We start from the raw sequence: 23171 nt of genomic DNA on the forward strand, positions 1-23171 counted from the left end.
CACTTAGCCCATATTGCAAAATAAAGTGCGTTGGATCCGACATATCTTTCTTATATAAAAACAGTTAAATATTATTGATGCTTGCATTTGTAATAAATGTTATAGTCTTAAACAAGAAGTGGAAATAAAAACGCAAGAAAGGCTACTGTGACTTATTCCCCACTCTCCCTCCCTACGGATTAGGCAAATCTATAGAATGAGGGTTGCATTTGTAGTAAATGTTATATTCTTAACCAAGAAGTGGAAATAAAAACGTAAGTAAGGTTACTGTAACTTTTATTTCCGCCTTTCCCTCATTAAGAATCATCAAGTAATTATTAAGCAAATCTAAGCCTCATTCACATGCAATTCTACGCTCGCAGTTAAGGAAGGAACAGAAGAGGTGAAAGGCATACAGGTTAACAAATTTAAGTATGCTAATTAACCTACACGTGCTTCTCTCAGCTTCATAAGAAAATTATACTTTGCCGCTTTCTAGGGTTGCCTATAATTCTTTTGGTTGATAAAAAAAATTCGAACTTCTTTTATGACTTCTTTGGCTACACGGTGTGTTGATTCATGCAGAAATTTGTTTGCTTTAGATTTGATCACCTTAATTTTCGAAGCCTCGACTTACTCGCTCAGAAAGGGCTGTGCTGTTTCGAACTTGGCACGTTCCACCGAAGACCCGTGACAAACAGCTGCGCACTCGGAAGGAACGCAGACGGCGATGTTGAGCGGCACCGTACTCTTCGCCAGCCACGAAACACCCAGCATGAGTCGTCCCATGGCGCGGATAGGGTCGTAGTGCATGTCGCGCCGTGAAGTCACCATTCACGGTCTCCCGACCCCGTGTTAGCGGCCTCTGCTCCGATTTTGGTGCGTTTGATAGTCTCCACAAGTCGAGGAGAAAAAAAGAAAAGAAAAGAGGTACGACGCGGCTGACTCAGTTGCGAACGTGTCTGATGCTGCGGAAGAGCATTGTTCAGGCGGGCGAACCTTTGAATAGGAGGCCAGGCACAAAAGGGAAGTGAAGGATTCATGCACGCGCTGAACTAGAACTGCGTCGCGATTCCTTCTTTTTTTTCTCTGCCGCTGTAGCTTCAGCTGCTTTATCTGTGCTAACGACATCTGTGTTGACTGTCTAGACAGAAAGAAAGAGCCTTGCCTCATACTTACGTGAAAGTTGCGAAAGGAGCATGAAGTGAACACAGTTGTGACGAAAAGAAAAATCTTTAGGGAATAGCACTGTGCAACGAAAGGCGTTGTGTACGCAACTTCTTGCTCAGTTTATTATCTTGCAATGTTCTTTCCTTGTTGCTCTTCTAATCCGTTTTGCTTCCCATTGAGGTGAACTTAGGTCAAGTTGCACATGTATGTGTATCCAGTCATCACAGGTCTTGCGCTGTCATTACTAGGGTGCCGCGATGCGCTCCCTCTGCCCGCACATGTAGCGGGGGAGGAGGAACGTGGTGAGGCATTTTATAAATCTTTATGCATCCTGCTTATGTAATTTCTTTAGGGTGCAGCCTCTGCGTCGCGATTTCAAATAGAAAGATTTGTACGTACGCAGTTACCGTTTGCGTCTGCATGCACAGCTGCACTCGCTTAGAAATTTTCAATGCAGCGCTCGTTCGTGCGAGGTTCTAATGCGGATGCCGGCCTTTCTCGCTCATTTCATTTGCATCAAAAATGAGTCGCGGTGTCTGCTCCGCTTACTGCCCGCTGTAGATAGACGTCACTGCAGTGTGACATGGAAAGTTAGCCTCCACGTTCGCTTTTGTACATTTACCATAACTCGGCTAACAAAATTCAAATTAGAACCTGAAAGCATGCAGCTACGAAAGGAACCGATACATCATTTCTTAGATAATTAAGCTTCGCAGTTATACAACATTTTTTCTGGTTCGGGAGTATAAGGACTGGTTGCGCTGAATTTGTGGGACCATCGTCTGAAACAAAAGTAACCTAGAGACTAGCAGATAGCACGGCACTAGCAAGTTAATTCACAGTGTGCAGCACGAAAATATTCAATAACCAAAGGAGTTCCACGGAAAACATTTCTGAACTGCCGAGTATATTGAAAGCCAGTACCCGCATTGAACTTCTTAGAACTGCAATAAATTACCCATTTACTTGATTGAAACGACAACTATTACGGACTAGAAGAACCGACAACTTCCACTGCACAAAGGGTTACCTACTAATCAAAATAACTGCGACGTCATTTTAGAAAAGTGGCAGACCAGTCGAATTGCGCGTTAGCTTTTTACGCGTGAACGCACGTTCAAAATACCTCCACGGACGAAACATCGTATCTCTAATACTACGCGACCTTGTTCCGGGGCTGGGATGACTCTAAAGGCAATTGATTACTGGCGCCTCCTTAATTCTGGAAGTAAATTGTTGCGACGACGATGATGCGCTGTTCTTACTCCAGATGCCTTACTCCAGATGCAGAAAATTGGTATGTTCGGTAACGCTTCCTCGTACGAACTATGAACCTCAAACTCTGTTTCCATCTTCCAAATGTACACACAACACAATGAAATTAACAGCCGAGAATTTAAGTGTTCTGTCTAAAACTGCGTTATTTAAAAGCGAGGTCATGGAGCCAGTTAAGGTGCGCCGTAACGCAGCTTTTTTTTTTTTTTTTTTTTCTCCCAATAGGCCCACACACTTATGTAGACTTACTTCTTCGTATACCACATGGTTAAATAAACACAAATTCAGACTGCATTCTTCTTGTAATGCTACTAGTGTATTATGAAGTACCAGAATACCATTAGGCCTTTGTATGCATTCAGCTGCAAATACCCGGTTACAGCGCAGGCCTTGTGCGCATCTACTACGAGGCCATGGATTCAATAGCTTGCGTGCCCCGCGGGCCGAAGTTCAATGGCGACAGGTCGAAACAAAAAAGAAAATATGTATAGAGAGAGAAAGCGCATAGCTGCGACCAACAACGTCAATCTCCGAAACAAATCAGTTACGCTGCCAGTAGTAAATTACCCCAACACTTATCACTTTCGAGAAGAAGTCACAACAGCTTTCAGGTGTGTCCGGCTTTCTGTACAGTCAAGGAAAAATAAATTATAAGGTTTTACGTGCCAGAACGACGATTTGTAGAGTCAAGAAACGCGATAGTGTGCCGATTTATGACGCACTGGTGCAAGCCCGCCTGCGGAAACAATGGCCGGTCCTCTGGGAATTGTTCCACGAGTACCGCTTGCACTACTGCATCGAGGATGAGCGATCACGAAGCTTCGGCGGCGCATAACCGTTTGTGCCCCGTCTCTCTGCCGTTCCTATAGACTAAACACAGCGTGGCCTTTGTAGTGCATTTGAGAAGGAAATTAACCAGGGAGCTGCGACAAGGTCACATATGCCCTAGAACGAAAACGAACTGCAGTACGTGCTGTCACCAACAGTATAGTTTGAAGCGCTACGGACGAATACGAAGTTATAGAAACTTCACAGCGCCCCTTGTCGTGCGTAAAGAGGTCACAGTTGACAATTACTAACGTCGGGAAACACTGGTACGATATTTTAACACTGAAGTTGTCTCGAAATGCCGGGCCTGGCGTCATCGACACCGTCCTGACGTCAAGACAGAGCAAAAATTTGGTTTTGCGGACGTCGTTTAAGAACAGCGCTTTGTACGGTAGCGCTTCTCATAAAAAAAAAAGAAGGAAGAAAAAATATATCTACTGCGCGTGTTCACTGTTACTGGGCGCGCGCGCGGGTGGTGGACGCCGTAATCACAGGAACGGAAGCAGCCAATGTATCGTGACGTCAAGACGCATACGCCTGCCGGGCCCTGAAACAGATACTGGTTAGTGTAAACAAGTATTTTAGTAAATTAGTTAGGGCATTCTGGCACTTGACGGTACCGTTCTTTGAGGTTTACAGCGTTTTGACCTTCATTTGACGCAAAAAAGTATGACGTCAGAAATGTCACGCCAATAATGCTTCAAGCCGAGAAGTTTTGCATAAAGGGACCCGACCAACACCTCGTGTCATCGTTCCTCTATGAAATATCTTAAGAAGCGCTATATTGAACATCCGGGATCTCCGACAATGGATAACACTTCAACTCATAGGGGAAAAAAAAGAAGAAAAGACCGCAGCGATATACCTGGACAAATACAATGCTCGCGCAGTGCGACGAACGCTTTGGGCGCGTAATTTTTCGCGTTTAAAAAACACGCTTTTGTGACTTCACACATGAATAGCGGAAATTTAGAGCTATCTAGTGATATATCACGTATATTTTTAGCCGAACACCAAAGCTACTTTTTTTACCTTGAAAACAAAGCTCACTGCAAAAAAAAAAAGATTTAAAACTTTACAGCTCTTTTTCAGGCGATCTACTGAACCTTCAAGCTTTAAATATTTTTCGGCTATGCTATGTCAACCGGAATAGCATTCTATTTTACTTTGTGACGTCTGGATTTTCCCGCATTCCGATAAAAATGGAATACCTTGCGATTTTACCGGCTTTTCCTGGTGCCAAAAGCACTCAAAGAATTCTAGTACCCGAAATATTGGTTATTTTGACAGTCACATCACTTCATTGTCTTGCCATACACAGCATTTGAATGAATGAATCATACAACTGCCTTTAACGACAAGGTTTGATACCTTCTGGCTCAGCTGGGCAGGAAAAGTAAGCCTGTCGCCAAAATGCTACAAAATTTTTGGCAAAAAGAAACGTGTAGACGAGTTCTGAATTCCAACAAACATGTGTAAATTTTTTTCCAGCTATATCTGAAATGTTCCAAAAAAAGAAACGCTGGTTGATTTTGCGTGGAATGACCATGAGGCGACATCGAAGTATCTTGCGTTGTCCGTGTTTGTTACATCCCCACTTGACCGTGTGGAAGAAGAATTATCAGCAACGAGCCCTTGACCGCGTTATCATTTCAATACTCGTGGTCAGGGCGCGCTGTGGCTGTACTGTCGTCTGCGAGAAGGCAACACGAATGCCGACAGAGTTCCTTGCATCACCTGGTTTAAGCATAGACATCAGAGTCTTATCTTGTGCTGAAACCTGCTGAAAACACGGGGTTGCCTCGCTTGCTATCGTGCGTGCCCCCGTTGTGAGTATCATACGCTGCACAGTTAGCTAGTGTGAGCGCGTAATCCAATGCATAACAAAAGAATTACTCGAACCGTAAAAACAAGTTCGCGTAATTTACGGAAATCGAGGTCCTGGTAGCCTGGTCTTGCCGCTCATCAGCAGCCCCGTACAGCCCCTTGAGCACTTATGCAGTAACTAAACGGCAATGAAATTCCTCACCTCTGTAAGGGTGCTGCTCTGCAAAGCTCCGTTGATCCCAAGAATCTCGTGCCAGAGTTGTCGTGGTAAAATGCTGCTGCGGCTGTCGTGCTGTCTCCGGTGTTTATTGGGGATTTTTTTTTTTTATTTCTCTACGCGTACTACAAAAATGGGGTGCTGTCGCGGCTTCGTGGTGTTTGCCACTTCGAGGCAGCATTTTCCAGGGACGAGGTTGCAGCTAATGTTTTCCGTTCAAGCGATCCCACCACAAAGCGTGGGCAAGGCAGCCAGCGACGGTTCAGAGCTCAAAGGGGCCAAAACGCGACAGCGCACACTTTTTGTTTTCAGTGCACAAAGTGGGCTTGCGGACGAGGGCTTCTGGGCGACTGCGGAGCTCTGCAGGGCAGCCGACTTACAAGGATGGGGAAAATGTCAATTGAGCGTCCAGCACATGCGATCAGTCTAAACTCCTGTCTCTTTCGCTTCTTCACCCCCTTGCCGATAGCCAAACTGACAGTCCATAGCGTGTGACATGTTAAGACTGCAACCTCCCCACAACTGTATAGGGTAGCCAAAAGGCCATTCTATAGACTGGCATGCTAAGAGTGCCGGACAGGATTCTTCCAGGGAAGTGTGATGCGCCTGACCTCCGCCCCTTTAGGACACGTAGTTTATTCACAAATGCCATAAACATGGAAAGGAATTACCCCAGTTGTTTAGCAATAGCGAGAGTGCCACATATGCGAACACGCAAAGTTGTCAGTGGGGACGAAGAGCACAGATCCCAGCACGCCCATGTTTTCAACAACAACAAAAAAAAATAACGGGAGAGATCTGTCCAACGTATCTGCTCGCAGTCCCTGTGTTCTGTGTGTGGACTGCCAAAGCGGTCCACCATGAAAGAAAAAGCTCGATTGCTCGTTTCGTGGGTTGCGTAGCTGGAGTGCATGCGAAGTTACTCGTAAAAAAAAAATCCTTAAGCAAATGCCCGATGGCGTTATATGCGGACAAAGTTGCAAGCGTGCGAGGCGTATGAGAGCACTGTTTTAAAATGTCTGGTTTAATTACATGAGTAACTGAAGTTTTCAATGAGTCTGCTCGAAAGTAATAGTTTCGCTAGAAATTGAGCTGTGGTTCTTCGGACTCGCACAAGTCTGAGGTCTTCCTTTTTCCCGGAGTGACACTGCCTCTTTCTTTCTCTTTGTATTCTTTTCTAATTAGTAGGACCTGCAATTGTTTTTATATTTGCCTACGGCCACAGCCTTGCAATGCAACTAGCCTTCTTTAGATACTTCCAGCCCTTTTCGCTCCGCCGCTGTCAAACCAAAAATAAGGGCCAATCTCGAAGGTAATGCATTCTAAAAATGTTGGCTTAACCTCTTTCTCGGCGCTCTTCAATAAAAAAGAAAGGGAATCCATTAAATTAAATTATGGGGTTTTACGTGCCAAAACCACTTTCTGATTATGAGGCATGCCGTAGTGGAGGACTCCGGAAATTTCGACCACCTGGGGTTCTTTAACTTGCATCTAAATCTAAGTACACGGGTGTTTTCGCATTTCGCCCCCATAGAAATGCGGCCGCCGTGGCCGGGATTCGATCCCGCGACCTCGTGCTCAGCAGCCTAACACCATAGCCACTGAGCAACCACGGCGGGTAGGAATCCATTAAAATTTATCCGGTGCTGGGCGGAAACGAGCACGTGTCACACGGGGTCCTTAATCACTGCAATCCTACGCTTTATCGCGCTGCGCTACGAATGCCAGCGGGGACGGAGTAATTCGTCCGCAATGTCAGCACGCCCCAGCGCGTCACACATCTCGGAGACCATGCGAGGTCTTAGCGGTCACGCCGCTAAATAGATAGTGCCGCGTGTCCATAGGGAAGCGCTAGAGGGAGCCATATTGCAACGCACCTCTCATACGCCCTAGCGCGCCACCGGTGCAATCTCGGAGGCCACGCAGGAGACTTGGCGGCGGCGGCGCTAGATGGCGCACCGTGCTCAGATGGAAGCGCGATAGAGGAGCCCGCCTGCAGTGCGTGACTCATACACGAAGCGCATCGGCGGTGACAATACGGTGTGTCGCTACACCGCAAAGCATTAACTTCGACATTCATAGTGAGATGACTTCGGCGTTATTATCATTACCATCATTGTAATTATCATTACCATTACTATCACTACCACTATCCACCCTCACTCACATACTCACTCTCGGGCCAATCAACGCTGCTCCTGCTGAGTGGCACTGCGGCCGTTTTCCCGTTCTTTTCTCGCTGCATGCACTCAGCCGCCCTATATAGGCGGCCGGCCTTGCCTCCTCAGGCACCGCGCACCACTATCGGCGAGCGTCGATATACCTAAAATATACCGCACATCCTAGCTGCACCTACCACCTTGTTACAACAGCAACGGCAACGGCCCATGCGACGAACCGCGTGCCCTTGGGCGTGTCTCAACGCTAGTCACAGGAACACCTGTGCGCCTCGAATACATTCAATGGGCCCTGATGGGATGACTTCCCAGCAGGTTGCTTAGCTCGATACATTCTGTAACAACAGCAGAACACTGAGGCCATGCAGGGGGCCCTAACATCGCCGCCACAGCTGCGTATAGCTCCCGTTGTTCACTATACAGACGTTGCGAATCAGTTGTTTCGCATTTCTTCAGGGCGCCGGTGAACAAAGAGACATCCGTCTTGCTAGTTTAGCTTTGGTCCCAAAGTGACACAAGGGGGATGCTAGAAACGTATAGCGAAGTGTTTCCGGTTAATCTATAAACCTCCTCTGATTGTTGAACGGGCACCCGTAGCTCAGTACACGAGCGCGTTCCGCCTCCATCGAAATGCGGCCACCGCAATTAGAAATAAATCGTGTCTTCGCGCTTAGCTACAAAACGTCGTTGCTACTTAGCCAACATGTACTTCATTAACATACCAGCTTCTTCGAACGGTATTTCCATTTTGTCCTGTTACCGGGTGGCTTCGTCTAACCCCACCAAACGTTGAATTTTGTCAGCCTATTATTTGTGAACCTATATATATATACATGAAATTATCATCTATCTATTATATATCGACTTACGTGCCCACATATTCTCGCAGAGTGTGTAGCAACTTCATAGTGATGCCGTCAGCGTTCGAGCCACGCGAACCTGGCGGTGAATGCCCGATGAGCAACAAGCCTCGCTGCAATCTTGAAACGAGGACTCTTATCTTCGGCCTACCGTTGTCCGTGGCCGTGACCACGTGAAAGGCCCTCGTTGCACTTTGACTTATTGCTCCGAGCTCCTTCGGGAAGTGAATGAGCTTGGACTGAAATCCTTTGAGACAGATGCTTTGAAAACCGCCCCTGCGCGCATTGAATACCGGACGGAACGCGGACTCGGCCGAAGCGTTCGTGAGGTGTTGCAACAGCTGACGCTGCAATAGACGACTACGTGTAGCCGGCCGGCATCGAGGTGACGCGAGCGGGGACATTCGTTTCATCCGGCAATATAGCATGGCCCTGAAATGTGCGCGCTGTCCAGATGTGCGGAAACTAGCCAGAAACAGCTGGAACGAATATCGCTCCGCGGCTACATGCAAAGTGCCGTTTTCTCGAAAAGTGCTCGCGCACTTTCCTTTTCTTTTCATGCGAACATCAGTAACAGCTTCCATAGGAGGCGAGACTCACGCGGGGAGAAAGTGCCAATGTATTACCGCCGAAAACAAGCATTATATTTTTCTAACAAAAAAAAAAAAACAATGCCGTATTTGCCGACTTAACCATCGAACGCCAATCTTAATTCGCGACCGAAGGAGCCGAGCTTAGGGTGCTCACGGTAAAAAGGAGAAAATTGGGCGAGTTGGGGCTTAACTGAGAAGACAAAGCGAAACAGCTCATTAACGGGGTTAAATTAAATTCCGTGGTTTTGCGTTCCGAAACCACTATCTGATTACGAGGCATATATATATATATATATGCCGCGGCAGGGAGAGAATCATCGGCATGGTCGCTGACCGCTGCCCGACGCACGAGGCATGTCGTGTCGTGCATCCGACCTTTCGGTGAGGTTGCAAGCCGAGTAAGACGGAGACCGTACGACCTACAGCCGCATTTATCGTGTCGAGCGATGGGCGCAATTTCCTTAAGGCATCGGGAGGAAAGCTGCGTTTAACAAGCCGAATAAAACGTCGGATTCCTTTCGTTGAATAATGTCAGTGTTTGAAAAGTGTCAATGAGAAAATTGTGGAGCGACACGAATAACTCGCGATACAGCTTTCTGTTGCTTAGTACGTGCTACATAAAAGTCTTTTCTTCCGAGAGTGGCCGCGAATAGACGCAAAGTGCCTCGAGCGGCCAGTCGCGCGGCGATTTCGCGTGCATTTGCGGGCTTATTTCACGCTCGGAAGAAAACCTTTATGTGGCACGCATTGAGCAAGAGAAAGCTGTATCGGGAGTTTTTTCATGTCGCTCTACAATTTTCTCATTGACACTTTTCATATAGTATTTGAAAAGTTGATTAATTAAGACTGTCTAATTATGCAAAATAAACATAATCTGAGTATCTCCAAGAGACGGAAAACAACATTACTTTTGTTCTGTCCAGCTAAGCGGCATTTGCATATTTTTTAAACTCTGGCTAAAGTTAGCTGGGACACCCCGTATAGTTCTTTTCTTCACACCGTTCTTTTCAAGTACTTACGCGATAAATGCTGCTTTAAATGCACTAGGCAACACTTGATATTTCTATTAGTGGACGAGCATCGAAAGACACTCGTTTCTTGTGCAGCACTTCCGGCTCACCTCCTGAGACGACCGGGTACGAAATTCAAAATATATCAGAAAAGAAAAAATGAAAAACATACTACAGTACAAAATTTACGGGTTTCATTAGATATGATATCAAAGCCTAAGTTTAGTTACAAGTTGAGTTACTAAAGTGTCTGGAATAATTATAATTAAGTGGAAATCACTGATGACTGCACACCAAAGCACAGAATCGTAGACTGGAGACCCGCCACAAGAGCATGACTTTGGCGAAATTCCTGGAAACCCAGAAGTAGAAAGCGCAAGTAATGACGTCACACACAAGAAAGGGTCGTATGATATTTAATCAGCTAATTCATAGAAAACAGCTGGCTAGCATAGACGGAACATCTGCCTAGCAGAGCGGACGTGACGTCGCTCCCTCCTCTCTCTCTCCTCTCGCGGCGCTCACGTGCTCTCGCTGCGCACGGCACGTTTTTTCTCCTTGGCTCCCGCGGGCAGGCCGCAGTATTCGATCGAAGCGCATAATTTTGGGCCCCTTGCGCACCCCAGCGGTGTAGAACTTTTTGAAAAATGGTGATAACAGCATCGAGAAGGCTGAAGGTAACGTTTATGAGGAGGTTGGTTTCTTTTTAAAGCCATATGCGTTTAAAGCGTTTCATCTTATCAAACTACTCCCGACATGCTAGCGTTACCTCAATGAAGACAACACTTAACTTGCCAGAACTTTCTTTCCGTCGTAGATGCTTCCGCCTTTCGCTATTCCATAAAATCCACCACCACAACCCTTTGTTGAAAGAACAGCTTATCACCCAACCGTCATACATATCATCTCGCTCTGACCATAGTTTCAAAGTTGGTGTGCCGTCTTCACGTACTAAACTTTGTAGTAATGCATTCATCCCTAGCGCAAGCAAAGATTGGAACCACCTTCCCGCCACCGTTGCAGCCATCCTGGATACCGACACATTCAAAACCAGCATTCATGAAACGCCACGTTGAATCTGTCTTTGTATATTGCACAAATGTTTTGTTATGTTCACCCACTCCTTTCTGTAATGCCTTCGGGCCCTGAAAGTATCTTAAATAAATAAATAAAATAAATAAATATGAATGGGGCATACTGATGTAAAAGGAGCTGTGAGGCGAGCTCTATACTCCAAACATATCTTCTGCCGCACAATACGATGAATTACTTTGTGGATCTGATCTAGTATTGCTTGTGGAACATCCTTCTGTGTCTGGCCTTTTTTTTTTTTTTTGCTTGTGCGCGCATGTGCAACGCAGCTATTATATTCAGCGTGCTCTCTTACAATGAATTAGTCGAGAGTGCATCGTCCGTCCACATGTTTCCCATATGCCTTCTCATTGTGAAAGTAGCTTTTGCGCTGTGATCTCTAAACTAAACAGGACGGCTGCGCAATATCAGTGCGAACAAGCGTGCGCGATCATGTGAATACACCCTGCACGTTGCCTGTATCCGTGAGAAAGCCAAATAATAATCGTCACCCACTCATGCACGTGCGGCGGCCCAATTCGAAGCAAATTCAAGAACTGAAAAATAATGCGGGAACGCTACTAGAGTTGTCTAAGTATGCGTAAGCATACCTCCGTATCTCAGTTAGCCCACCCCCAAATTTCAAGCTGCACCACGCCCAAATTTCGAGTCGGACCACGTCCAAATTTCAACTTGAATTTTCCCCTAATTGAAGCTGGCCAACCACCAAATTTCAAGTTGGCCAAACCCCAAATTTCAAGTTGAGCCACCCACAAATTTCAGTTGGCCCACCCATACTGTAAGCTTCCCTGCGCATGTATATTTCTTTTTTTTTTTTTTTGGGGGGGGGGGAATTAAATTGTTCCTTATCGTTTATGAAGCTACCAATCATCTACATTTACACTACTATAACGATTAAATGTCCTAACTGTGCAAATTACGCATTTTTGAGCAGATAGAAGGCACTACACTCATCGGGTGACGGGGCCGGGGTACTCGCCAAAGAAAGCTCAAGCATTAAAAAAGCAATGTAGATTAGCTGGCGTTCATGACCCGCAATGTCACGGGTATACTTGCCACTAATTTTTTCAGGGCCTGCATTCATTGTCTCTCAGTGACTGACGCACATATCGAAGTAAGCTGGAAAGAAAGCTCCTCTACCAGCCGCTATTTTAATTTTCAGTAAAACAGGCAACGAGTCCTACCAATCACGAAAAGTGCGATCGAGAGACCGTATATTCGCACATAATTGTTCACAGCGGAAAGCAGAACCCATAGTGCTGCATTTTCGACTGAATTACACTTGACAACATGCGAGGTGATGAGTCCCAGCAGAACATTCAGCATACTGAGGACACCCCAGTTTTTGTATAACGTACAAATTGTCGCGGTAAAACGCTGATGAGCAGGCCGGAAAAATGAAAAAGAAGTGAAGCATTAGGGGATGCTTTGATACGAGCAATAAGAAAGACGCCTTACCTCGCAAACAACACTGTTCTTTGTCGGAACAAAGTTCTTTTGGCCAATGTTGTGCAGCCACTGCTTCTTGCGCAAGCCGTCACGCTTTCCTTGTGGTATCATAAATACTCCATAACCATCTTTAAGATTCTTGCTGCAGTTATATGCGGGACAGCACGGCATAGCGCTAGCACCTACAACAGGAAACACGGCGTACAACATTCGCTACGGCGAGCTAAGGCGCCGAGCCAGAGCCTCCTCTATAGTTTTTTTTTTTTTTTTTTGCTGAGCTAAGGAGAAAAATGGCGCGAACGAAAAAGGAAAAGACAAGCAAAACGCAAGATCAACGCGTTTCCAACGGCAACGGCAAGGAGACAAATTGTGCAGATAAACGGGGGCAAATAGGTTCCAGCAGGGGGCGAGCAAGGGGCGAGGAGGTCGCGCGGCGGCGGCAGAGTTCAAAGAGTCAAGGGACTTTACGTAAGGTGCGCTTCTTACGCCGCTCGCTAGGGGGCTAAGCCCCGCCACGTCGCGCACGCTGCGCTTCCTCCTCGCCCGCATATCGTGTCAAGGGAAAGGCGTTCGTTCGCTTAACCTAAAGAACGCGAACGCCGAGGAGCGAGTGCCCCTAAGAGACACCCAAGTCAAAGATTAGGGTCACCTATCATTTTTAAAGCGCAGCTCTTAGGCGCCCGTTCCTGAATTGAGCGTCGGTGTGCCTCGGCCTTGTTATACCTCGTCACCGAGCGAACGAGCACAGCGAAAGATGAAAGCGAACGCGGGACGCAGCGGTAGATGAAAGAGCGCGCGAGGAGGAAAGTGGAGGAAAAAGCCACAGTAAAAGCATGAGGCGGAAAGCGGAGGGGGAGACGACCTGCGCATGCGCTGAGTTGCCAGCGGCCACGGCATATGCAGCCGGGTGGGCGATCTCATCTGCGCTTCCAAAAAGGGGGAGGGAGGGGCTGGGTGGCGTGAGACGGGGAGGGTTGCGCGCTTGTTTGCGGCGTGATTTGCTAAAGCCAGTCCACGGTACCAGCGTGTGTGACGGAGATCACTGCTCTTGCAAGGGACGATGGCGAGCAGCTACGAGCAAGGCTCGATGTCACGCTTCCTTGGGCGTTGTCGCCGCTGACACTGGTGGCAGGATTTCACCGCGACGAAGGGCCGTTCTCGTCGTTAGTGGAATCGAAGCATTCGATGAAAAACGTAGTGCCGCGCAAGACGGGCTGTGAGGCGACGATGGCTACGATATGGCACCAGCGTAGCGCGTCGCCGGTATGGAAACAAAGCGCTGCATGAGCTGCATGGCGGCTGCTGTGAATCACGCCCACGCGTTGGATTCGAAATAGGTTATCCGCGCCAGTCAATATATCGCGAAATGAAAACAGTTATACAGCTGCGCTGAAGTTTTGCATTAGTGAGTATCGTAATCGTCGGTGAGTGAGTGAAACAACTTTATTCGATCCACAATGGCCGTTGATTTTAATTCGATCTTATGAACGTCGCTACTACAAAATGTGCGCGAAATTAAAAATGAAACATAAAGGTGTCTCATCCGTGTCGGTGCCTCGATAAGTGAGAAGCGGGAAAATACTACTTCACTGGCAAGCAGCCGTCATTTGTGCGCTTTCACAATTCCATGGCATGCCCTTAGGGCTCTAACGTGTGATCACTAAAAGTCACCATACACGTCAATGCGAAATAAAAAGTTCTTGCGTGGAAAGCGAAAGAATGAACAGAAAGGTCCATTCGATAACATGCACAAATTTAAAAAAAGAAAGAAAGGAAGGAAGAAAGACGCGCGTAAACTATCAGACGCCCAAATAAAACTTAATCACCATACATATACGCTGCGCGTGTTAAATAAAATGGCAGAAATCAACGACTGAATCTGGAGCGAATTAATAATAACGCTCAAACTGCTATGAACAAATGCAGGAAGTGCGATCGCTCGCACCGAAAACAAAGTTCAGCCCGGGGGCACTGGTGAAGCGGGAGTCTTCGCATCGCCTTATCGACTGCGTTTAAACTTTACTACCAGCCTTTGTAGGCACTGTTATTTACAGGGATGGAAAAGTCAAAACCGTTGGCTGAAGAGGCATGGCACTCCGAGTATAAAGACTGTTCGAAGAAACGCCACTCCGTTCTTTTCTCTTTTCTTTTTGAAGCGAAAAAAAATTATGGGGTTTTACGTGCCAAAACCACTTTCTGATTATGAGGCACGCCGTAGTGGAGGACTCCGGAAATTTCGGCCACCTGGGGTTCTTTAACGTGCACCTAAATCTAAGCACACGGGTGTTTTCGCATTTCGCCCCCATCGCAATGCGGCCGCCGTGGCCGGGATTCGATCCCGTGAACTTGTGCTCAGCAGCATAACACCATAGCCACTGAGCAACCACGGCGGGTTTTTTGAAGCGAAGTTTTGCAAATCTCGCCGGGTTTCGTGACCACAGCTGCGGCCTAGCTATTTGTTCCCTTGTCGAATAGGCCAACCAGTCACAGCGGGGTAGGCGATCCGCGCGCGCCGCTGGTTTCCTTGCAACACCCCGAGATGGCGTTCGCCTCCTCGCGTCCGCGGCTGCCCGGTAATGAGGAAGTAAACGCATCTTGCGGACAGAATGGATTAGAATGGTGCCACGTACGTATGTGCATGCTGCCTCTGAAACCATGATGCGTTCAAGGCGTCCGTCGTACTCGCTATAGCGCTCAACAAAAGGTTCGGTATAATTTGTGCGCTACCAGGCTTGTGTGTGTGCGCGTGCTTGCTCTCGTGTTTCGACTCTTCATGCACTCATACAAATCTTCGCTGTATAAAGATTACAACCCGTTGGATCTGCTGCAGTTTCTTTTTCTTTCTGAAGGTACACTAAAGGAAAAATGAGAAGTTTGATACATTGTTTTTTTTTTTCATAAGGAGAGCTGCCATTCTCATTGCGATAGGAGACTTGGTAACACAGAGAAGATACAAAAAAGGAAAAGAAAAATTATGCAGATCCCACGCACTGTGGGAATCGATGTAAGCGAAGCTTTCTGGGCTGTTTGCTTTGACGATAATTAGCGGTGATGTTGAAGGCGAACGTTTAATTTCGTCAACGTTTTGTCCAACACGAGAGCGGTGAGTTGAGGTTAAACGTTACCTTGCGTGCACGACTGCTGTTTGTCTGCGAAGTACACGAAACAAACGGGAGAGGAGACGTTTGCTTGAGGCGTTGATGTGCGCCGTATTTCATAACCTCTGAGAGGGTTGAGCATTGTCATTGCCTCACATGGCACATCGCATCGTGGCAGAATCATTCAACTTGAATTGGATCATGGGGCTGTATACGTGTCAAACCCACAGTCGAATTATGAAGCAGGCCGTAGTGGCGCGCTCCGGATAAATTTTCGCACCGTGGTGTTCTTCAGCGTGTCCCTAAACCTAAGCGTGCGAGCGTTTTTTATTTCGCCCTCGTCAAAATGTGGCTGTCTCTTTAAAATGCGTGACCTCTAGCAATGCCACAGCCGCAAAACTACGGGGTTGGGCACAGAAGCGTTGATTGGACGTGCGACCGCTTCCGTTGTGTCGCCTAGACCCTGCGGTGTGCTTTAATTAATGCGGCTCTGCTTTAGCACGCCCTGCGTAAGTTGTCCGCAAGACACATTTGCATGGTTTTATTTTTCAGAAATAGCGGAAACCCTACCTTGAACTTATGTTTGTCCAGCGTTTCTTTTCCATCTCACGTCCCATTTTCCCTATCACCCCCCCTCCCTTGTATTTTGATGGGAACTGTGGGCAAAGAGTGGCAAGGCTGTTATTCACTCGTTTCGAGACTGCGTCAGTTGTACCCATTCTCTGCCTCCTCTCCTTTCTTCCATTCTATCTTGCTTCCATCTGGACTTGCACGTTGGTAGAAAGGTAAGCGCTTGCGGGGGGGGGGGGGGGGGGCAATGGATAATTACAGCTGTCAAGAGTAATGTGGCGACGACCCGGGAGCACCAGAGGGTATAGTGCACATTCGACGCGATGCGGTCCAAACGAGTTTTTCGTGTCTCTTTTCTTCTCTGCCACGCTCTGAACCACCCCCAGGACGCGGTGGGCCGGACAGCAGCAGTAGTGGGAAAGTCGAAGAAAAGGGTAAAGAAAGCTTCGCTTTAAAACTGGTGGTGACGCTGCTTACGCGCCCGCAACAGCTCGTCATGACGTCACTGATTTTTTTCCAGCGTCTGCCGGGTTCTGTCGATAGTTTATCGTCCAGAAAAGAAATATGCAATGCCATGCTGACGTACCGGCGCCGAGATGTTCGGCGCAATAAAAAAGAAACAATACATGCACTTATTTTTCTCCTTGCGATAAGTCCTTGTCCGCCAAATAAATAAAAATATAGTTCTCCAACAATGCATTACCGGTCTAAACTGATCTATTGTAGCTCGTTAGTGTCCCTTTGAATTGTAGAAGCATTGCAGGGTGTCGGCTGCTAGAGCCCCAGTGTTCACTTTCACTTAAAAGATTACTGACATGACAACTATGTTTATTTCTTGTTTTAAATGAAGGTTTTCGGTTTCAAAGCCCGACAGAAATACAGCGATAGCTCAGCGCGCCCTATATAAATTACCTTATTCATTTTTCTCGAACCACTTCTGGTTTCGTTTCCTAGGAGGCGTATGTGGTATGACGTCATGGTGAGAAGGTGGTCACGTGAGTGCAGAACATCGCGACGATTTAGCACTCCCTCCAGCTCGCGCGGTGGGCCTCGCAATAAGTATCGATCAGCACAGGAGATAAGCGAGGTAGTGCCAAAACGTCACAATGTCGATCACCACCTCATGACGTCATGCCACATACACATACGCCTCCTATAGGAAACGAAACCAAAATGCATAAAAGCTATTATGGTAAATTATTTAGGGCGCTGAGGCTTGTCAGAACTTTTCTTTCTGGAGTTTCGTCCTGAATAGCTTTAATTTCAAGCAAAAAAACATATTAACATTTTAAGAAATTTACGTCAGTATTCCTTCAACGGGCTATGAAACCTCCAGACAATTTTGTTGAAAACGAATAGATGGCCCCAAAGTATTCACAGCATAGGAGTAAGGCTAGTAACCACGCAGATTTACAAGTAGCAGTGTTCTAATTGCATCCTAACAGACGATATGGGCACCAGCTACGGTGTACCGCGTAGCTACACCGCTGCAAGTACACGATAGGGCGGATACGACCTTAATCCCGGCTACGCACGTTACGCAGTGGGAGCTGTCCCTGTGGATACCTTACCCTTGGCATGCAAACTAGTTGTCCCACGTAACTCGAGCCAAACATTAAAGATATGCAAATGCCACGCAGCTGGACAAAACCAAGGTAACGTTATTTGCCGTCGCTTAGAGATACTCAGATTATTGTTTTTTTTTTGCATTCCGACTAATTACATAATTAGTCTTAATGAATTATTGAGCTTCTCAAATATTATGGTATGAAAAGCGCCAATCAGAAACTTGTAGATCAACATGAAAAACTCCCGATACAGCATTCTGTAGCTCAATACGTGCTACATAAAAACGTTTTTCCAAGCATGAGAGAAGGCCGCCAATACACGCAAAATTGCCGCGCTACTGGCCGCTCGAGGCACTTTGCATTTGATTCGTGGTCTTTCTTTCGCGGTATTCGCGGTTAATTCATTATAATATATAATATTTGAAAATTTGCTTAATTAAAGACTAATTATCTAGTCAGGCGGTACGCAAAAAATAACCTTTCTCCTAGCGATGGCAAACGACACTACCGTGGTTTTGTCCAGCTACGTGGCATTAGCATATATTTAAAGTTTGGCTCAAGTTACGTGCGACACCCTATATAAGAGAACGCCTTGCAAATGCAGCCGCACAGTGTGGACCTTGCGTGCGAAGCAATGGGCAGGCACTTCAGATCAGACAGTGCTAGGGTTCTCTGCTACACTTCAGGCCAACTGTAATGGCGCCGGGTCTTAACGCAAAAGCATTACATGCCACATAATGCGCAAATCCGGTTCTGTAGTCTGTGGCGTGAGCGAATGGTCGTATCAAAAATGGCCGACGGATAAGAGTAAAAACAAGTAAAAAGAATGCTCGGATGGACCTCAGATTTCTGAAGGTGGTCCCTGTAAACAAAGTAAACCAATGCCGTTGTAAAGAGTACTAGGTAAACTTCGATTTCTGGGTGGGAAACGAACCCCCGAGGCTCCGGGGTGCGAGACGAGCCCGCTTCCGCGATGTCACGGCACCTCCACGGTTCTGGCTGACTAAAGGTGTGCCGCGTACGTCATCGGGCACGCGGCGGCGCAGCCAATGGGTAGGAAGTGGCGCCACGTCATGAGTGTACAAAATAAAAAAAAGCATTAATGTCCAGTCGAACGCCCCTGAGCTGTCCTTCCAATTATTAGCTCCTCGTAGGCAAGCGAGCTCGCTGAGACGCTTGGCGCTTCTTCATGTGGCCTTGCTCGTTCAGAGCTCGTGCAGAGCTCGCGCAGAGAAGGAGCGTACAGAAGGAGAAACATTTCACCAGGACTATAATGCTTTCGCATTCCCACACGTAAGCAGTCATACGTATACCCCTGCCGCATTATTTTTCTTTTTTCTTCTTCTTTCAGTTGCGCTACGGAAATTATCGATGTTTGCGAGTTGTTTCTGACGCAACCGTGGAAATGTCACACACATAATTTTGCACTGAGCATGTATTTTTGCGCGATGCAACATATCGCTGCACTTGACCTTGGTAAATATTGGTAATTATATTTGATCGATCAGCTGATTAAATAAGCCGTTGCGGAAATCGTTTGACCACTTTGTTTATCGTCCGTCAAATTCTCTCTACACGTGCGATTTTACCAAAAGTCACCGTGGTGAAGAATCAGATGCGCGACTTCTCGATTGGTCGATAAGCCCCCACGGTAAGTCACATCCTCGGGAACAGTTCAAATCATAAACACCTTAACAGGTAAGAACTGTTAGGACCATCGAAGGCAGATTAAAATGTTTCCACGATATTTATTATTCTAAAACAGGCATAAACCGCGAACAATATATCCAGGCACCATACTATATACCAAAGCGATTGGACCACTGTTTGAAGGTCAGGGAATAACTCTTGTACAGTTGACGTATTGCCTTAATTCTTTGTTAGAACTGTTCGAGGTTGGAACGGTATGATATCGAGCATTGGTATATATCACATCAAATGATGCCTTTTTCCACGCATTGAAATAACTGTTCATGTACCTATAGCAAAGTCTGTAACCTCCCTGATGTAATGCCCTACGAGGCGATACAGGTAACCTATAAATAAATAAATAAATACTAGTAGACGAGTGTTTTTTTACGTGACTCGGTCGAGGCTATGGTATACAGTGCTACGACTGGGACTTGTTGATAAGCGATCATTTCATAAACCGCTTCTTTACGGAGGGGAAAAAAATCAAGAAATGTCTAGTAAGAAGACGATACGTTCAAGATACAATGCGTGCTCAATTGTTTATTTTCTTTCAGGCTATGTCGTATATGAACAAATAACAGAAAGACAAATGTATATTCGACAGGTGGAATTGCATAGGCTGTATCGTGGACCATGAAAATCTTTCATTCAAATATCGGGATGCCACAATTCTTCCCGGCACACAAGCGAACACAAAACGTTTGCAGGGTTCTTTCGCATTTTTGGACATCTTGGGCTGTTTTCATTGCCATCTACAGATGCAGGTCGCTTGTTCTTTTAACGATAAGGTCTATCTGTGCTTTCACGAGGTCACTCAGGGACCGCTTGCTTCACAATCGGTTTATCACTGAGACACGCTTCGACCTCTCCTCCGAATTTTCCACTGATCGGCAAAGCTGCGGAGTCACCCGATTAGATCAGACATGTGAGCCTCGAACCAGCCATACGGTTCTCTTATCCGATCACAGGACAGCCCAGAGAACGATATCTTATCTGCACTATACGCTAAAGAGTGCGGCCACCTCGAGCATTACCGCGCGTTGGGCAACCTTCCGTCAGACGAAGTGTCAGGGGGAAAGAAAACGGTCATCCAACGCAAAACTCGGAACACCCATTATACATACGTTCTACATGCTACTTCTGCGGTTCAAACGTCTCAGGGCGCGGGTTCAACCAAATGCCTGCTACAAGCTCATCTGCACGGGAAGGGGCCCTCGTCGCTTCATACGGGAAACCAGGATAATAGCGCCGGGCTCGGTTCACGTGGGAAAAGGGATTATGCAAACGTGCAGCGCCTCAGGAGTAACCTCAGCTTCAACAGAAGAGGCAGGAAGCATATCGAGCTCGAAGCATTCGCGCAACGAGCTGAATGAGCAAATATACGAAGTAAACGAGGACACAGATATGTTAGCAAAACAAATAGCTCAAAGTAATTCACCTAACTTTCATCATTCTTCAAGATAGGCCAGCTTCGTAGCTGCGGTAACAAAAGTTATCGCTGCAAGAATCCGGCTGGTAATCCGGCACCTTGACGACCTATATAGCTGCACACAAAGAACCAAGCGCACACGCAATCATTAAGTTAATTGCGCCTCCCAGACCCCGACAGATTGCTAGTACATATGTTGGCCCTCGTGAGTCGTTAACTGCTGCACCTCTGAGGCAGGATGAAGAAAAAAGAAAAAAAAAAGCTTATCTTGAGATGCGGCAAGTTGGTCGTACTAAGATGCAGGAAAGCGGCAAGACACATTATCGGGTCCGCAACATTTTCGTCGCGTGCGCACGGACGTATATCTCACAAGAGAACAAGCAGAGCAAGGGTGACAGAAAGGCCGTATATCTGCCGCAAGGTGGAAACCGCAGGCCCATTCAAATGTCCCACCTAATATCACCCGGGGACGACACCCTTGCTTCTGTGCTCGTAGCCATACGCGAGCTGCTAGTCTTTCCGGGTCGCGGCACGCTCTGCATGCTTGCAGACATTTGCCACGATCTCGCAAAAGCAAACGCTTCTCCCACCGACGTTGCTCTTGACGCTGTCTCGACGCTTTGTCACAGAGACGCGCGCTACACAGTACGCGACCGCGGATATCGGCCCAGATAAATGGCGTGGTGTGCTTGCTCAGAGCCAGAGGCGCCGAACACAGAGAGGGACTTTCTTTCTTTTTTCCCATTTAACCGCACCAACGATCGGAACGCGTTGTTTTCCGGGATATTGTTTTCTTTTCTTTTTTTTTCACATGCGGCGCGCGGCAGCTGTCACATCGGCTAGCTGCAGACATGCAGACAAAGGAAGCAGAATGCTCTCACCAGCTGCGAGTCGCCGATCCCTCTCTGCCAGAGCCCCGCTTCGAATCAGCGGCGGCGTCTCGTCGTTGGGCCACGGTGGAGCAGGAGTACGGGGCTACGACGTCGCCGGCCGTTATGCCCGATGAATGCGAGGGAGGTGTAGCACTACGGAGCGTCGGCGAACTCGGTGAAGTAGCGGAGCAACGACGGCCGGTTGGCTTGGTTTGCTACTATACTCAACCGCGCCGTGTCTGAGCAGATAAGTGCGCTGCTGCACACGGGACTCAGGTCGCTGCACCCGGCTCCCAAGGAGCTCCCGCACGGAGGCCGCAGCGACGAGCGCCGTCGTGGACGACTCGCAATCGCCGGGCGGGTCACAGCGAGGGCGTGCCAGCCCTTTGCGCACGGGCTGGTGGCTGCGCGCGGTTCACGGCGCGGTTACAGTTGGTTTCAGTCAACCATGTATGCCTGGACGGGCGACGATGCAGACGGCAGGGAAAGGGCAGCCGTGAACGGCTGGATGTCCGCTGTTGCTGCTGCTGCACCACAAGGTGCAGCGCGGCGAAAGAAATGCGAGGAGGGAAGAGTAGAGGAGGAAGCAGTGCGCCAGGCGCAGTAGCAGCAGCTGCACGCGAAAAAATAAAACGACCAGGCGCGTGCTCTCCCTCCTCACCGTTCACGTGCATGCGCAGCAGGAAGGTCGCGAGCACGGCAATGCCAATCGAGCGCGGCTTGACACGTCTGTAAATGATGTGCTGTCTGGGGAGGGAGTACGCGGCAGTGGCTTTGTTTTGCTTGTGCGCAGGCGGTGTTGAAACATGAACGTAACGTGAAAGCTGAAGATCGAAATGATCGCGCGACTTCGCGGAATCTGGGCGACACGCTTTGTTCCGGAAGTGAGAGATGTGGCATCTACGAGCTTGTTGCGCCGTGAAAGGCCCAAAGTGGCTAGTGGCGGAGGCTCTTGCGAACGAAAGGATTTGTGAATTTGGCCCCTTAGTTAGTTAGTTAGTTAGTTAGTTAGTTAGTTAGTTAGTTAGTTAGTTAGTTTAGTTAGTTAGTTAGTTAGTTAGTTAGTTAGTTAGTTAGTTATTGCGTGAGCAATTATGCGGACATACTATAGGTGTGTTCACTCCACCGCCACGCTGTCCCGGGTGCGACGGCGCATGCGCTGCCCGCAGGACGTGTGTTAGGGGTCACGTGATCTGCTGCAGTGCCAAGGCGATCCTCGTAGATGGCTGGTGTCTTGATGCAATCCGAGTGTTGGCGGTCACGTGATGTGATTGGCGGTCACGAGATGTGATGAGTCTCGAAGGAACGGCAAAGTTGATACTGTAAAAGGGAGCCGCAGCGTGGAACGTTCGCTTCGGGACAAGTACGCGTGCTCCTCTGTCGGCGCTCCCCATCACGCCAGCGTTTCGACCATCAATACCTGCACGAAGCTTTCAGGTGAATCAAGGGGCGCATGCAAGCGTAT

The 23171-nt window shown here is 47.6% G+C and overlaps 1 protein-coding gene across 3 annotated transcripts in view; it reads right to left on the reverse strand.

Moving 5' to 3' along the window:
• LOC126536574 (proton-coupled zinc antiporter SLC30A2-like) overlaps positions 1-22345 on the reverse strand; it is a 99642-nt gene extending 77297 nt beyond the window's left edge. Inside the window, exon 1 of one of the 3 annotated variants that reach the window (XM_050183594.3) lies at positions 21716-22345. Coding sequence is in view for 1 of the 3 variants with exons in the window: in XM_055074102.2 (XP_054930077.2) it covers positions 617-768 (152 nt within the window). In the remaining 2 variants the exon portion in view is untranslated. Of the gene's footprint in view, positions 1-616; positions 781-21715 lie in introns of those variants that run through there. The other 2 variants (XM_055074103.2, XM_055074102.2) reach the window with 2 other exon arrangements.
• Between the last annotated feature and the right edge of the window lie 826 nt (positions 22346-23171).

This window comes from Dermacentor andersoni, chromosome 4 (assembly GCF_023375885.2).
Source record: "Dermacentor andersoni chromosome 4, qqDerAnde1_hic_scaffold, whole genome shotgun sequence".
Taxonomy (NCBI): domain Eukaryota; kingdom Metazoa; phylum Arthropoda; class Arachnida; order Ixodida; family Ixodidae; genus Dermacentor; species Dermacentor andersoni.